The sequence below is a fragment of the Vanessa atalanta genome, chromosome 28 (genome assembly GCF_905147765.1).
Source record: "Vanessa atalanta chromosome 28, ilVanAtal1.2, whole genome shotgun sequence".
In the NCBI taxonomy this organism is placed as follows: domain Eukaryota; kingdom Metazoa; phylum Arthropoda; class Insecta; order Lepidoptera; family Nymphalidae; genus Vanessa; species Vanessa atalanta.
In genome coordinates, this window is record NC_061898.1 from 1879438 (window position 1) to 1896160 (window position 16723).

Consider the following 16723-nt stretch of genomic DNA (forward strand, 5'->3'; position numbering starts at 1 on the left):
AAAATTAAAAAATATATATTAAGTATGATAAATGAATGTATAAAATAGTTAGAATAAAAAAGTTATTGTATTTTTAACTATTTGACTTAAGTTGTGACAGAAAGATAACGTAAAACGAAACCAAAACTAACCTATTCATGTTGCAATTTCAGGGTCAGGTAAAAATATTTAAAAGCTATCGTAGTTGCATTATCATAAAATTTAGCCGTCGCGGACGCGTATAAATTATTCATATCTTTTCTTTCGCCATAGTGTGTACAAGAGTGCGCTAAACATCGCTCAAAAGATGTTTTACAAAAACATTTTGATAACTTTCTTTAAATCAAGAACATCTTATTTACGGACATATAACGGTGTTGTTACGACTTTCGGTAATTACAGAAGTGTGTTACCCTTATCAACAACCAGACTCGCGTTAAAAGATGAAAAGTAAGTGCTCACTGATCACTGTTTCGATAAAATCATCATCAATGTTGTTTTTGTGATTCGATAATTAAATTTTAAAATTATTTTCATTACAATCATCTTTATATTTTTATCATTATCTTTATATAATTTATTGTACCTTATGATAAAATTGAAGTGGCAAGTATTATTTATTTTGAGTCTCAATTAAAGTATTTTATCACCATAACCAATGATAAAACTCTTATCACAATTGCATTTAAATTAAATTAATTATTAGTAATTATTCACATACCCATAAACACTTAATATTATATTATTTATAAAGTAAACTCAAAATAATAAATATTTATAAAATTATCTTTGTAGATCAGTCACTAAAATAAGGTTAAGTCATAAAACTAGTAATTTTTTGCTAAAGCCTGTTATGTCAATAGTATTTATAGTTTGTTTCTTTGAAGTTGAACTTTAATGAAAATCTCTTAAATTACGTAAACTAGTTTATATCTGAATGAACTTAATTAATTTTTCCTACTTTAACATAAAAGTATTACACACAATCAAAATTATATTTCAACTATATAAAAATAAGATCTACTAAATTGCTTTACTATAGTCTCCTCACATAACATAATTTGATGAAAAGAAGTCATAAACTAAATTGAAAAGTAAATAAAACAAGGAATTATACAAGATAGTCATGAGAATTGATGTGTAAACAAGTTATATATCGATCTCCAAATCAAAATCATAATGTACTTTGTTCAAGTTGTTTTTTACAACTTTTTATCGTCATTTTACAAAACTATATTGTGTTAAGGTACCTGCCTGATGGTAGATTCTACTGAGTAGAACCGGCTTGAAATTCGGTAGTTACTCTTTTCCAACATTTGAGATACATTATGTTAGTTAAATACAATTATATATAATATATCCAGCTTCAAAATCAACAAGTATTTGCTCAACATTTTTGTAATCTTGTGTTGAATAATATTCTTTATTTATCAATGTTTTTTTTAACAAATAATTTGAAATTATGTATTGATATGGTTAAAAATTTCAATCATATCATATCATGTCAAAATCTCCTCTCAAACTCGATGTCTTATGCTCGAAAGCTTATTTACTGTGTAAAGTTAAGATGTTTAGACATCAATTAATTACTTGATGTTATGGTAGACAGACAAATTGGGCAAATGGTAAGAAGTAACCGCCATCTATAGACATTGGTAATGTAAGAAATTTGACTTACCCCTTACATCATCATGTGTTACAAACCTCGGGAATTAAAGTGTCATATCCCTTGTGTCTAACTAAGTATTGCTGTTAAGTATTTGGATATGTGATGAGTAGGTGTTACCTATAGCCTATTTCAATGGAAGTAGGATATATTTTTATTTATAATACAACACTATTACACTTAACTATGTACTTATTTTCACTTTAATTTTACATCCAAAATTCTGATAACTGTTTTGTCAATGTTCAACACGCTATTTTTTCGCAAATCCGAAGTGAATATCATAGATTAATCAAGCTCTCAACCAATGATTTTGCGTCAAATGTTTTTTATTTGGCTTTTTTCCTATTATAGTTGGAATAGAGTATGTGATGTAATGTACTTATTCAGGTGGGCTAGCCGAAAGCATTCTATTTTGAGTTTTCATTAATATAAGATTAGTTTAAGGCTCATCATACACAGGCAACTTTTTAATTTGGGATTTTATGTTTTTAATCAAATATGAATCCTGCCACCCACCACAGGGAAATACACCCCTATGTGTGTTTGTATGTATGTAATTTGTGATGTTTTGCGAATTATGACATTGACCTACTAGTTTCGTCAGACACAATATTATATAAGGAATAACTGATAGGCTATCATTTAATTCAAATTCGAAGTTTATCAATTCTATAAATAGTGTAACACAAATTCGCTTTCTGTATCAATGCTAACTTTTAAACCACTCAACCGTATTATGATACAGTTTTCACAAAAAGCGATAAATTATTCTAAATATTAAAAAAAAAAATGCCTAAACTATGTAGGTGATGAATAATTTTTTTGAAAAGATTTGCCTTTATAAAACTTTAATAAATATTGTTGATTGGGTAACAATTAATAAATTCATTCTGAATTTCGACAAAACTAAAATCATGACATTGAAAAAATTAAAACAAATAGCGAACTCCGAAACAGCCACTATTTTAAAATTTTTATATGATAATCATATTTATTAAATTATAAATTAAATTGAAAGGCACATGTTCTTAACATATCATTCTTATATATTAATTGCGACTTTTGTCCCAGTGGGGGAGCAGCATATAAAAAATTGGTTATGGTCTCATTTTTAAAAGTTCCACCATAGATGTGCAGAAAAATAAAGAGGATTATTGATGGCATTTTACTAAATTGTTACGAATTATAAAAGAATTAATTTTAGAAAGCGGTTTTTTATCTTATACGGCTGTATAAGATAAAAAGTGAAAACCGTAAACAAAATTAATATAAATTGTTTTCGACAAACTCCAATTTTAACGTAACTGATGTATACTATTTGACATTAAAAATTTCATTTAAATAAGGTTTCATAATTTTGGCGCTAAATGTACATAGATGAGTGACTTGCAGTTTAAAATGAAATTAAATCTAAATGAATAATCTGTGCCCTGTGGCACAACTAAAAGCCATTAAACTAGGAATTGAATTGAAATATAAATGAAACCTGGCATAGGTTTCGAAATTTCTAAAAAATATTTTAAATAAACGCGAAGTTTCGCGGGAGACCCACTAGTATATGTTATCTGTGCGAAGCTGCGATAAATTTAGTCCGCTCTTAACATGCTTTCCATAAATTTTAGTTACTTATTATACTAATGTTTTTAAAGCCCAAAACGAATGCATTTGAGCAATAAATAGTTAGTATCAATAATAGCACATTTTAAAGACTAAGAAAAATAACTTTACCTAGCATATTTTCGTGTATTTATTACGCGTTAATCGACACATGTTCGGTAGCAATGCATATGTTATGTTATGCTACCAAAACTATAATTATAATATGCTACCAACTCGGTATTACCGAGTGAATTCGTAAAAAATTATATAGGAAATTATCGGACATTACAGAATTTGCACAATTTAATGGATTGACAAAACAGGTAGACTTTAATTGTTGATAGTTATTTGTACGGTGTATTTTTATGAGTAGGTACATACATGTGTCAATCTCGAAATTAATTAATAACGTTTTTCTTTATTGGTTAAGTTAAACAATTAATGTAAAACAATTCAGTAATGTATGATAATGTTAGAACAATGTTCCCGGTTCCGCGGTTCCAGCGTATCCAGAAGAGAGCTTAACTTTCCCGCCAATTTTTTTTTTTTTAATATTGCCCGCTTCAAAAAATGTAGCAACAGCATTAATTAATTAAAAACTTTATATAGGTACTTGATTGCGCTCAATTTCGTATTAAATAATTTATTATAAACGATGAAATGGAATGATACTTCAAAAGCCCAGTTCATGTAAACAAAATCATTTCTATTGCTTTGAAATTAGTACAAGAATTTTCCCGCGTAAAATTATAAATAAAATGACTGTCACCGATTTCATATAAATTGGAGATTTATGGCTGTTTTGATTTTATATCAAACTAAGAATTATAGTGTTAATAAAATTAAACAAATAATAAAAATGTATTTCGTGTACTAGTTTATTTATTACAAGGATGATTTTTGAAGCGCAGCCCAATACAGTTCAGTCTTGTGCTACTAATTACATATTATTACCAAAGTATAAAAAAAAAATCCAATTCCAGGGTCAAAGTGACGTTTAACCTCTACGACGGAAGAAAATTAGAGGCTGAAGGAAAAGTTGGTGACACCCTGCTAGACGTGGTCGTAAATAATGACCTCGATATAGACGGGTATGGAGCGTGTGAGGGTACCGTGACGTGTTCCACTTGTCACGTTGTGTTTAAGCAGGAAGACTTCGACAGGTGAGACTTTATTACTTATATTCTCAACTCTCTTGTTGTAAAAAGCCAGTGTGTAATTATCGTTTAGTTACTAATTACACATTGATTATTACTACAGTCCCCAAACATAGAACATAGCTTTCTGGTGTAATGACAAATATTTTATATTCTATATAATCAAAGACAATGAGATTAAGACATAGACAAACTTTACTTACTACTTTTTATACTTCTGTACTATAATATTATAAGTAACTATTTCTGATGTTTGTCTGTCACGGCCGAGCCACCGAACCGAATTTGATGAAATTTGATATGAATTAAGCTTGAACTCCAAGAAAGGGCTTAGGCTACTTTTTATAGCTCACACCTGACGACCAAGCCCTAAAACGCGAATGAAGCCGCGAACGATATCTAGTATGATTTGTTTCTAATAGTAAGTAAAGTGCACTCATTCCTAGAATTACCCCACTCCCACAATCCGATGGGAGGTTTAACCGGTAAGAGTTCAAGAGGTACGAGGTAAGTTATAAATGCTTTGCGTTATTTCCGAGGCCATTCTATATAGTGAGACTAACAATTTCAAAAGTCGGGCTTACTAGTTATTTTTCCATCTTAATACCTTTTTTTTGTTTTATTACCCCAATCTAGAATATGAAACCTTATAAGCAAAATTATCCAAATATATTTGTATATGATACAAAGGCGTTGGTGTAATACTCGCTGACTTCCGGGCAGGATATATGATATACGTATATAATTGTATTAGGCTAACATTACTTTTTATTTTTAATGTTGAAAAATTATAACTACAGTATTTCTTGCCGGTTCTTCTCCGTAGAATCTACATTTCGAACCGGTGGTAGCTTCACTTAATATAGTTAGTAAAATGACTATTCAAAAGTGCTTTTAAAAGCCTACTTGAATAAAGTATATTTTGATTTTATTTTTTTGTTTAAACTAGAAAAATATCCATAGAGTTTCGTGGAATTTTCGCAATATTGTACTGAATATATTTACTGTTTCAGATTAGCTGAAGAGGCGGGTGACGAAGAGAGAGATATGTTAGATTTAGCGTATGGATTAACAGACACGTCGAGGTTAGGTTGCCAAGTAACCTTGACCAAAGAACTTGACGGTCTCGAGGTCAAAGTGCCAGAGAGCGTCAACGACGCCAGAAGCTGATGACGTTCCACATTTAGACTACTAAATCAATGACGCTGTAAAAAATCTAGATAATAATAATACCGTTTTGGGCAAATAAGTATAAAAGCTAAAAAACATATGTATTAGTGTCCAATTTTTATACAAGGTTTTAAGGGTTGGGTTATCTATCTATTTACGCAGCTAATAGTATATATTTTTTTACGTTAGCAACACTAGGAGGTTTTCAATACACGATAAAATATCCAATTAGATAAATAATAGAGATTAACTAATATTACCTCAATTTATGATATTTATAAAGACATTGTCATTAATTTAAAAAAAAAAAAATAGAAAAATTATCTGTATAGATAAAATAGTATTTTTATAATCTGTTAAATAATTAGCACTGTTGAATTGTCTTTTAATGTTAACCTGAAGTATTAGGTTTTAGTATAAGATTCCTTTTCATAATGTTATGTTTACATAATTAATCAACTTAGAATAAATTATTACAAAATTTTACACATTTTTTTATCGCTATATCATTTAACATGGCCTTAAAGGGCTATGATAATTTAAAAAGATAACTGAAGGCCACACAATGATGAATAAAATTAATAATTGAAACAAAGGGCTTTCTAGATAAAATGAGGCTTCAGTTTGAACAAATAAAGTATTTTGAATATGGTAACACTATCATAAGTCCCAACTTTAAAAAATAGAAAGGAACACGATATGCAAATTAATATAAAATATTTTAGAAAAATTAGTTTTAATTACCGTATATTTCAAATAATTATTATTATTTATGTTTACTGGAATCGAATGATGAATTTGTTAATCGACTGATGATCAACATTTGTATTTTGTTATCTGTGGAAAGGTATGTACATTTTTGGCGGGCTTTTACAAAAAGTTGCGTTAAAGGGTGGATATACATATAACACCTTCATTACCGATAAATCTTAAAATACACGTAGCTAATTAAAATTATATATGGCATTACCTTTCCTTCAAAAAAACTCGAATAACTAAAGCAAAAGAATAAAATGTGTGCTTTTTGGAACGAATTTCATTACGTGGCTTATAGTCAACTGACAGACAAGCAGAAATCGTCACGTAAGGTACAACCGTGCCCCATACAGGCGACCTTTCCCACCATTTTTCTTTCTATTGTATACAGCCTTAAATAATATTATGAAAACTTATTTATTGTTATAAATTAATGTATAAAAACAATCAAACAAACATTCAAACATTGTTAATTAATTTTGCGGTTTTAAAACATGTTTAATACAATGAAAGTAACTTCGTTCCAATCAAATATCTTACTTGTCATTCTAAAACCTACTCTAAGTGAGGTCAAGTCTCTACCAAATGACAATCCTGGATCTGCCAATGTGGGGTTAACAAAATTAAAAAAAAATAGCTATTATAACGAATTATTTATTGGTTTAGAAAAAACAGATTACAATCAAATTGAAAAATTATAATTTTATGTTCTAAATACAGAGCATAATTTATTTATATGAATGTTTTTTTGATAAAATCATTTTTTTTTCTGACTATAAGTTATATATTTCTATCATCATAATATCCAGCTCAAAGAAGATTTAAATATATGTTTCTATATATGTATGTTTCACCAAGGTTCACATAACTCATATTTTTCTATACATTCGATTAACCAGCCGATGGGTAGTGCCTTAAAGTGAGCCATATTGTACATTGGCTCATAAATGTCCTTGAAAATGATGTAATGAGAGCAATTAACAAGTTTTCCATCTTTTTTCGCATGATATGGCACTAATTTCTCTGCATCTGGTATTAATTCTGGGTTCGGTACACGTCGTAACACTACACCACCAGCATCGATGATTAGTTTAGTTAATATTGCTTTAGTGAGAACAATCGATTTGGAAATTTCATACTTTGTGTTGAAATTGTGTAAATAGAAATGGCAGCCGTTGAATATTCCTGGTAGCTGTTTATATTTGTTGTATCGAGAATTTTTCGGACCTAAGTAGGAGCTATTCCCGACCCCTTTGACCTCATAATCATTAAACGGCTCCAAATTAGTTTCTGTCGATTTAGTTATCCATTGAGCGGATATGATCCACAATCCACTAACAATTCCTTGTAAAATATCTAAGCTAGATGTACATATACCATCATCTTCAGTGTCTACTATTAAATGAGTGACTTTTTTAACGAGTTTTGCCTCAATATGAAGATTTGAATGATGTTTCGATAATATCTTTAGTTTATTGTGTATGGTACGGAATTGTGATACACAGAGGACCCTTATATCTTCAAAGTCTAATTCTGCATGTAACTCTGAAATAATTGTTACGTTAGCACCTTGAGTCTGAATAATATTGTCAGCAGCATCCGTGAGGGCTCTTTTCATGTCTTCTGATGCTAGCTCTATTGGTGTTTCCCCTTTACTATTTCTGCTTTTTATATTTGCACCATTTTTAACTAATTCCTCTGCAATTTCTGCGTGATTGTATCTTACAGCTTCATGCAGGGGCGTTTCGTTGCCTTGACCTGGGACATCAATAAGCGTATTATATTGTAACAAGATTCTCACCAAATCTAATCGACCATTTTGTACAACTTCATGCAAAGGGGTCCAGCCTGCATGGTCTTTAGTGTTTGTGTTAGCACCTTGCTTCAGTAGTTCTATAACGGTATCAACCTTGCCTAAACGACAAGCTACGTGTAGTGCAGTTTCTCCTTTGTTATTTCTCTTTTCCGTACCTTTATTGACTCTAGAACTAGCGGATGACAATAATGTAGAGTTTAAATTGTCATTTTTATTTTCTGGCTTTTTTGATTTTTCTGAGGCGGTCATATTTGTATTTGACTTTACTGTTTTTTTGTTTTCTTTATCACTAATCTCAATACTGTGGGCTTTTTCTTTAATGGCGCGTTTTTTACTAGTACCATTGGAACTCTCGCCTTTTGTGGTCTGTAACACATTCTTGTTTCGAAAGCTTTCGAATATATTGCTGAGTTCTTTAGTGGAGTTAATACATGCGTCCAAACGATCATCTGTGAACGTCGTACAACCGGCGAGGGGTATATTACATGTGGGACAATTTCTTAAGCTATTAAAATGTTCCGAACATATCAAGTGAAAACACGTACTTAAAGTAACAGGATCTTTGCATAATTCTGAACAAAAACCACACGTGTAGTCTAGCGTGACCGCGTCTAATGCTTTTAAGAACTTATTAAGTTTTTCTGTAGACATTTTATGTGTTAAAAGTTTAGGAGAAAGTATATATGTATTTAATATTTATAAAATGAAACTTTCCGCCGCGAAAACTTGATTTGACATTATTTTTCAATGTCTGTCAAAGTCAAACTTGAATGGTATTGACACATCAAACTTAAAGCATAGCAAAATAACAGAAAAAAGTAAAAAAAAAAACCATGAAACTTAAAAGTTTTTATTGTAATTTTGAAAGATTATCTTCATCTTTTAACGCAAGAGTAAAAACTTTTTAGTAACGAAATCTTTGGTAAATAAGTATATCAATATTTGTAAATACCGCATTAAATTTTCTTTCGAACTGCAGTAAAAAATATTTAAACCTCTTAACCTATAGGATAGGACTATGTATGCTAGGGAATAAATATTATTACTGATATATACTTCGCTAAAAAGTAAAGAGACAGATTGCCTTTCTAACAGGCAAGGTCTCTCTCTCCTTCGAAGTTAACCTTCTTTCGAACTAAGCATTCATTTTTAACAGGAAAATACATTTATTTCCTAATTTATTTAAAATTATTTAAGTTTTATCACTTTTTAAAATCAAAAACAAAATGCTTGTAATTACTTCTACCCTATTTCAATTCTTACGTTGAGCATATTGCTCAGTTTAAATAAAAAAAAAGTAAATATTAGCAAGTACAACAATATTTAGTATTTGATAGAAACAAACCTTGTATTAAAACTAAAAATAAAGACAAATTTGTAACATCACGTTTACGTCTCGGGGAAGTAATTTTTTAGGGTTCCGTACCCAAAGGGTAAAAACTTAGCCGTCTATCCGTCTGTCTATCACCAGGTTGTATATCAATAACCGCGATAGATAGACAGTTGATGTTTTCACAAATTATGTATTACTGTTGCCGTTATAACAATAAAATAAATATTTAAATATAAAAGGCTTAAATATAATTTAAAAAAGGCACCCATATAAAAAGCGCCATTTTTTGCTTATTTTTGCTCGATATCAATAAATGATAACAGGTAGGCACTTAAAATATACAACAAATGTGATTTTTTTTGCTGTTTTTGTCCAATATTAAAATCAGCACCAGGTAAACGTTTTAAGTATTCACAAAATATTTAGTTTTATTTAACAATGAACTTTGGAAACTAAGTATTTATGACCCTTTTGCTTGTAGTTACAATGGCTCACTCATTCAAAACCGTAACACAGCCAAAAAAATTGAGTATAATATGTGAATAAAGGGTGATATTCATAACCACCACCAGTTCATCCTCATGATACAAACAGTGATAATACGCATTACTGAATAACATTTTATACAGATTAAAAACGCATATGTTAGTTGATTTCTTGAATATTATAAATTTTTATTTTATTAGTTTCCTACCAGCAATTTTATTGTATTGAATCATAAAATAAAAATAATTTATTATTACAATATACTGGTGATGTAGAATGGGGAAAAAAGTAGCTAAATACTAACTAAAAAAAAACTTTTTTAAACTGCTGTATAATTATAATAAATGTGTTCTTAAATTTAAATTGGTTCTAATTGTAATGAATATACGCTGACAGACGTGAGAAGTGAAAACATTCAGGTAGATGTGTAAAGGAATCATCACAATTATTAGTCTTAAATCTGGTTGATCTCTTAATATAGTTTATAAATACGTATTTATTATAATCGTTAGACTATCCGACAAAAAATGTATAAAATTTGTCGACAAAAGAGGGTTTTAACGTTGGATTGGAATTTATTTATAGTATCGTAGTCGATATAAACAAATAGTCTTGATCCTCAATTACGATTGAGCTGAGGTTAATTTTTGTGAGGAATAGTCGAAGGTAGGATCGAAATAGATTCGGGAACGTTTCATTAGCGTTATAAGTTGGTACAATTTTATTAATCTCCTCTCAAAATAGACTACACTGTTAAATACATAGACACCATCAAATTAACACATAAGACGATATATACTTAAATTTAATTATATATATATATAAAAAAAAATTGTGCAATATTATTGGTCCAAACATTTATTATTCTATGGTATTTATTATTCGTAAGAAATATCGTTTTTATCGTTGGCGAAGTTGTCATCGGAACTTGGGAACTAAAGGTAGGTAAGGTAAAAAGAGGTTAAGTGAAATAAAATCACATGAAAAAATTGAATTTATGGGTTGTTTAACTTCGATTGTATCGTATCTACATACATACAACACAATACCCGTGGTGTTACATTCAATGGCAACAAAATTCTCCACAATATAAAACGTGTTCTTCTTTCAAAAAATAAAACCAAGTTGCTTATAAAAATATATTTATTTTACTATTTATGTAACATTTTTCTAAATTTAAAAACGCTAACTACTTAATATGTAAGTGAGCAAAGCTGATATTAGAAGTAAAAACATTGGCGCCATTTTGTAAGCAGCCGCACTTGGCGCCAAATCTGTAATCTGACAGCTGTCAGATGTGTTATTTAGAAAACTTCGTTCGAAATTCAAAGGCATAGAACTGTACGGGTGCATGTTTAATATATTCTCGGTGGTGAGTATCTTTGTGTTATTGTGGAACAATATGTCGAGTTGGTGATTAAATTGACCGTACATAGTGAACATGACGCTGTGGAATGGTTGATGTTTGCCAAACAGTTGGTCGAGTTTGGTGAAAACTGTTATGATTTCGTGTCGTCTCATTTCTGTTATGTTGTTGGCGGCAAATATGTGGCCAATGTTTGACCAAGATATGTAACAATATTTTGTGTTTTCTTCGGGGCATATTGAGATAATGTCGACGATGGTGCTGGCCCAGGGTTCCATAATTAGTTTGTCTGAAACAAAATTCATTAAATTAGTTACATTAAATTATGTTTACTGCGAGTATAGTGCGAGTTTTTTTGTATTGGTCCTTCGAGCCGGATTCAGTTTTATAACAAAAAAATATGATTTCTGTGTGTTTATAAATATAAGAAAGATTTTCTCCTTTAAATTTTAAAAACTTTAATTAGACCTTACTCGGTTTAATACATTTCTGCTTAATACGGTCTGATTCATTTCGTGTTCTGCGGTGACGGAAAAGATAGTCAGAAATATTTGCCACGTGTATATTCACCGTCTCTGTCTGGAATAGCGTGGTGGAATAAGGTCTAAATATTTGTTATATATATATAGAACACTTGTCTGTTGCACGGCTTTACTTTTATAATACTAAATCAGCTCCTACTTCGGGTAGGGTTTTGTGCAAGTCCCTTGGGCACTCACTCATTCATCATATATTTTACCGCTAAACAGCAATATTTAGTATGTTAAAGTTTCTCATGGTGCAATTGGCGGTGGTGACCACTTACCATCAGGTAGCCTTTTGCCAGACCACATATCAGTGACTAAAAAAAATACTCACTCTGATACATTTTGAAGGTTTTCATGCTAATAAAAGCAACGTCGCTCCTCCCCTCGACCAGCGCGCGTAACGCCGCCATTTCCCCGCCCGTTACCCTCCCGTCCTCTTTGTAACAGGCACTCGTGAACTTATCAACAATTTCACTGGTCGTATTGTATTTTTCAACACCGGGAGCACATATTTCACTGAAGTAATTGAACGTTGCGTCGTAGCAGTTAATTTTTTCTTTCTTCTGTATGTAGCGTAGAACGGAATGCCAGGCGACGCCGTCGTAGCGCGGGAACGCGGCTCGTTTCCCGCGCAAGTCGGCCATGTTGCTTATGATGGCGTCGGCTCTCACGTACGCCAAAACTGTGTCCATCTTCTCGACGATTGGAGTGACTTCGAATAGAAGTGGACGTAAATTGAAATCTCTGTAAAAAATTAACGAATATTTGACTAGAAATTGTTAAAAAAAGACAGACTTTTTTGAATGTTAATTTTTTTAAGTTTAATATTCGTGGGGAGTGGCAGCCATGTTTTTTATTTTTTCTATGAATTTAAAAATTATAATGATTGCAATGAAATAATAGAATTTATAATATAAAAATTATAGAATGATTTTATTTATCGTAACGTTTAAAAAATTACAATAAAAATTGTTACATTATACTCTAACACTTATATTTACCTCATAGCAGTGGGTATCGCGTCTCCACTGGCAACACTGACGTCGCTCTCCCGGGAGTGCACGGCGCGCAGGCAGGCCGCGTGGTCGTCCCGCAGGATGCACTGTAAGGGCGGGTTCACACCGTACACCGCGCCCGCCTCACTCAGCCATTCGCATTTATTCTTCTCCAGTAATGTCGTCGTGCAGAGTGTTATGTGTCTATACAAAATATATTCAATTAATTTTGAACATCTATCGTAAGAAATAAATACAAATGCTTAGGATCAATTTCTTTATAGGAAAAATTTGATTTTTGGAGATTTTCTAGTAGTATGAAACAACACATCTACTTTTAAAACACAAAAACGAGACCACGCTTTGAAATAAAAAAAAAACTAATTTTTTTTTTGCATTATTGGTAACAGCCGGGAGTCTTCCATAAGCGAGTTTATTATCGCTGTTAACTCTTTAGCTTCGTTATTAATTCACATGAAACGTATATTTTTTAAAAAAAAAACGTATCCAGAATAGAGTAAGGCTAATACAGAGCACTTTGGCGTACTGACAATTTTTATAGATACTAACCAAACACATAATTTCCAACTGATAATTACCTACTTTTTATTGTACTAATAATAGTTGACAACGTTCTTTATTTAAGAAAAACCGTAACTGCTAAGCTTCTAGCCGGTTCGTTTCGATAGAATCCTTATTCTAGACCGTATACCGATCGAATTTTTTCGACATTAATTTTTTTTCTAGTAATATTATATATTTTGTTATTAATCTATACTAATATTATAAATGAAAAAGTACCTCTAACTATATAGTTATAACTAACTATAAGATATATATCTTATTGCTCCATCACAGAGAAACTACTGAACCGAATTTGATGACATTTAGTATACAGCAAACTTGAGCTCCTTGGAAGGACAAGGAATTTTAAGCCTAACCTGACGACCCTTAAAACGCGAGCTTAGCCACGGGCGACAACTAGTTCTAAATATATTTACAATTGACATCAATTTTTTACCCTATACTATAATGTTTTTTTTTAATATTCCGTGTACCAACTGACTTTCATGACATCCGTCACAGTTTCGCACGGAAAGTATAAGAACTTTTTATAACCTTTCAATGTTGCCAATACATAAATTCAAAACATTTGTTAAAAAACATTAATATATAAAGCATATTATTCAACACATTCCTTGGTGGTAGAGCTTTGTGCAAGCCCGTCTGGGTAGGTACCACCCACTCATCAGATATTCTACCGCCAAACAGCAGTACTCAGTATTGATGTGTTCCGGTATGAAGGGTGAGTGAGCCAATGTAAATACAGGCACAAGGGACGTAACATCTTAGTTCCCGAGGTTGGTGGCGCATTAATGATGTAAGGAATGGTTAATATTTCTTACAGCGCCATTGTCTATGGGCAGTACTTACCATCAGGTGACCTATTTGCTCGTCCGCCTACCGTTATCATAAATAAAACACAAGATTATATAGATGACAAAAACGCGTGGAGCAAATACATGTTAACCCTCAGTCAGGACATATTATATATAAAATATTGAGTTAACATAATATGTCTCAAAAGTTATAAAAGAGTAACTACTATTTCTTGGCGGTTCTTCTTAATATAATCTACTTGTAAAACCTACTTAAATAAAGTATATTATGATTTAAAGCCTTTTATATTGAACGACAAACACACAGTTTTGTGATAATTATATATATGTAAATTCTCACCTCGGTGGATCGCATCCACTTTGACTGTACGCCTCTCTGAAGCCCTTCGCTGATGCTAAGTAGTCTAAGGGGACTCGAGGCGGGTTCAGCGGCGTGGGGGCCTGGCGTATCTCTAAGAGAGCTGTTAGGGCTCCTCGCCAATGGTTATTGAAGAGATCTTCTTCCTTTAGCGATGAGATCAATTTACTAACATCGTGGACTGCTTTTCTGTTGAATGTTATAAAAAATAGTTTAATTTTATTTTTGGGATGATTCCGATCAGAACCCTGAATGATTTTGCCAACTGCACAGGGCGTATCATTGTGCAAAGTGTCTTTGCAAACACAGGCTCTCTCTAGATATAATGGGGCAAATCCAATGCCACTTGAAAGAGTTCAGACAAAACATTATGCAAGTAGCAATTAGATTAATGATTCCATGTAAATGTACCGCAGCGGTTTTAATAGGTGTGTGTGATGCCACCTTTAGTGCACCAATATACCAGGAGGGCCCATTGAGGGGCAGTGTTGTGCAGTGTTGTTACCGTTTGGCGATGACGACGGGCCAGGGTCTCTGCAGCCACGTGCAGGGCGGCGCGTCCAGCGGGGAGTACGAGCCGTCGCGACACAGGAACGAGAAGCCCTCGGGGGACATCGCGGGGGACTTCGACGTCGAGTTTATCTACAAAATACTATATTCATGACAAATCATATGATTTGTTTTTATGACAAAAAGTTCCAAAGCCTTATACGTATTTTAATCCCTATGAGAAAAGACTTGCTTCTTAAGAAATGGGTATGTGACCTTTTCCATCACTCTGCTGCAGTACTGGCTGGTGGAATATGGAATTATATTTGGCATCTACATAGCTATGAGATAAATGATGAGTTCACTGGCTACTTACGCTTTATACAAGTCTGGTTTGGGAGCACCCACTCATCAGATATACCACCGCCAAACACCAGTACTAATTGTTGTGTTCTGGTTCAAAGGATGAGTGAGCCAGTGTAACAATACAAGGGAGATAACATCTTAGCTCCCAAGGTTGGTGGCGCATTGGTGATGTAAGGAATGGTTAATATTTCTTACAGCGCTGATGTCTATAGCTGATGGTGACCAAACAAAACATGAAAGCTCCGGATTTGTTTCTGCGACGTTTAATATATATAATTTATATTTAAGATATAATTGTTACTGATAACGCTCATTCATATAAAAAATATTGGACAACATCACATACATTACTCTGATCCCAATGTAAGTAGCTAAAGCACTTGTGTTATGGAAAATCAGAAGTAACGACGGTAACACATACACCCAGACCCAAGACAACGTAGAAAACTAATGAACTTTTTCTGCATCGACTCGGCCGGGAATCGAACCCCATGAAAACCATGAGGTCGTCATATAATACTGTATATGTATTAATTTTTCTTGTACCTAAATTTATTTGTCTTTATTTGATATGTTGATCATAATTGTAAACATAGCTATAATTATAAATGCTGCGGATTAAAAATAATAAAGTAGGAACTGACCCCGAAGTAGGCGAGCACGTCGTCCAGCTCCCCCCACATGGCGTCCCCCGCGCCCTCCGCGAGGCACTGCAGCGCGCCGATGGGCCCCCAGTACTTGTCCTCCGAGCTGCAGTCGGGGCTCGCGCACGCCGCGCACAGAGACCTGTACTTACGTTCTGGACAAATATTTACCAACTTTAAAATTAACGACCAAGTTAACCCTTCTCCTAGAGACACTTTGTTTATTGTTATATTTATATCCAGTGGGGTAGCATTAGGGTGCGTTCCGCACCGGGCGGCACTTTGCCGGGGGCGGCGCAGCGGAGGTTTAACTTTTTTTAAGGAAATTAAATTTTTTGCCTCAGATGCTTGAAAATTAACTATTAAGTTAATTTTCAAAATAAAGTTTCACTTGCTCTCACCTAAATAAATCAAGTGTGTTCAAACTCGATAAGAAATTAATGAAAACGTCAATTTACATGCGTAAAGCTGTCAAAAGTGTTACTCGTACTACCAAAATGTCGAAAACCGCCCGTTATTTCGACTTCAAACTCGATAACGATTGCAAAAATGAGAGGGCGGCAAATTTGGAATCCGCACCGGGTGCTAGCGACCTATGCTACGCCACTGTTTA

The 16723-nt window shown here is 32.6% G+C and overlaps 3 protein-coding genes across 3 annotated transcripts in view; 1 reads left to right on the top strand and 2 right to left on the bottom strand.

Annotated features, from left to right (window-relative positions):
• Positions 1–129: 129 nt before the first annotated feature.
• LOC125074652 (adrenodoxin) lies at positions 130–5911 on the top strand. Its single transcript, XM_047686031.1, has 3 exons — positions 130–429; positions 4231–4410; positions 5418–5911. The coding sequence occupies exons 1-3, from the start codon at positions 287–289 to the stop codon at positions 5572–5574; spliced, it is 480 nt and encodes a 159-aa protein (XP_047541987.1). The 5' UTR covers positions 130–286; the 3' UTR covers positions 5575–5911.
• A 1167-nt stretch (positions 5912–7078) lies between these two features.
• LOC125074601 (BRCA1-associated RING domain protein 1-like) lies at positions 7079–8886 on the bottom strand. Its single transcript, XM_047685958.1, has one exon. The coding sequence runs from the start codon at positions 8795–8797 to the stop codon at positions 7181–7183; it is 1617 nt and encodes a 538-aa protein (XP_047541914.1). The 5' UTR covers positions 8798–8886; the 3' UTR covers positions 7079–7180.
• Positions 8887–11112: 2226 nt separating this feature from the next.
• Positions 11113–16723, bottom strand: part of LOC125074586 (transferrin-like) — a 33179-nt gene continuing 27568 nt past the window's right edge. The window contains exons 6-11 of the mRNA XM_047685935.1: positions 16111–16265; positions 15117–15253; positions 14594–14800; positions 12860–13057; positions 12190–12602; positions 11113–11620 (exon numbers count right to left, since the gene is read on the bottom strand). Coding sequence (XP_047541891.1) covers positions 11151–11620; positions 12190–12602; positions 12860–13057; positions 14594–14800; positions 15117–15253; positions 16111–16265 — 1580 coding nt within the window. The 3' untranslated portion in view covers positions 11113–11150. The remainder of the gene's footprint in view (positions 11621–12189; positions 12603–12859; positions 13058–14593; positions 14801–15116; positions 15254–16110; positions 16266–16723) is intronic.

What these genes read in the sequence shown, in the direction of transcription:
- LOC125074652 (XM_047686031.1), top strand. Translation starts at nt 287, where the DNA reads ATGTTTTACAAAAACATTTTGATAACTTTCTTTAAATCAAGAACATCT. An exon ending in CTCGCGTTAAAAGATGAAAA is followed by an intron (nt 430 to 4,230) that starts GTAAGTGCTCAC and finishes ATCCAATTCCAG; the next exon opens with GGTCAAAGTGACGTTTAACC. An exon ending in AAGCAGGAAGACTTCGACAG is followed by an intron (nt 4,411 to 5,417) that starts GTGAGACTTTAT and finishes TTACTGTTTCAG; the next exon opens with ATTAGCTGAAGAGGCGGGTG.
- LOC125074601 (XM_047685958.1), bottom strand. Translation starts at nt 8,797, where the DNA reads ATGTCTACAGAAAAACTTAATAAGTTCTTAAAAGCATTAGACGCGGTC.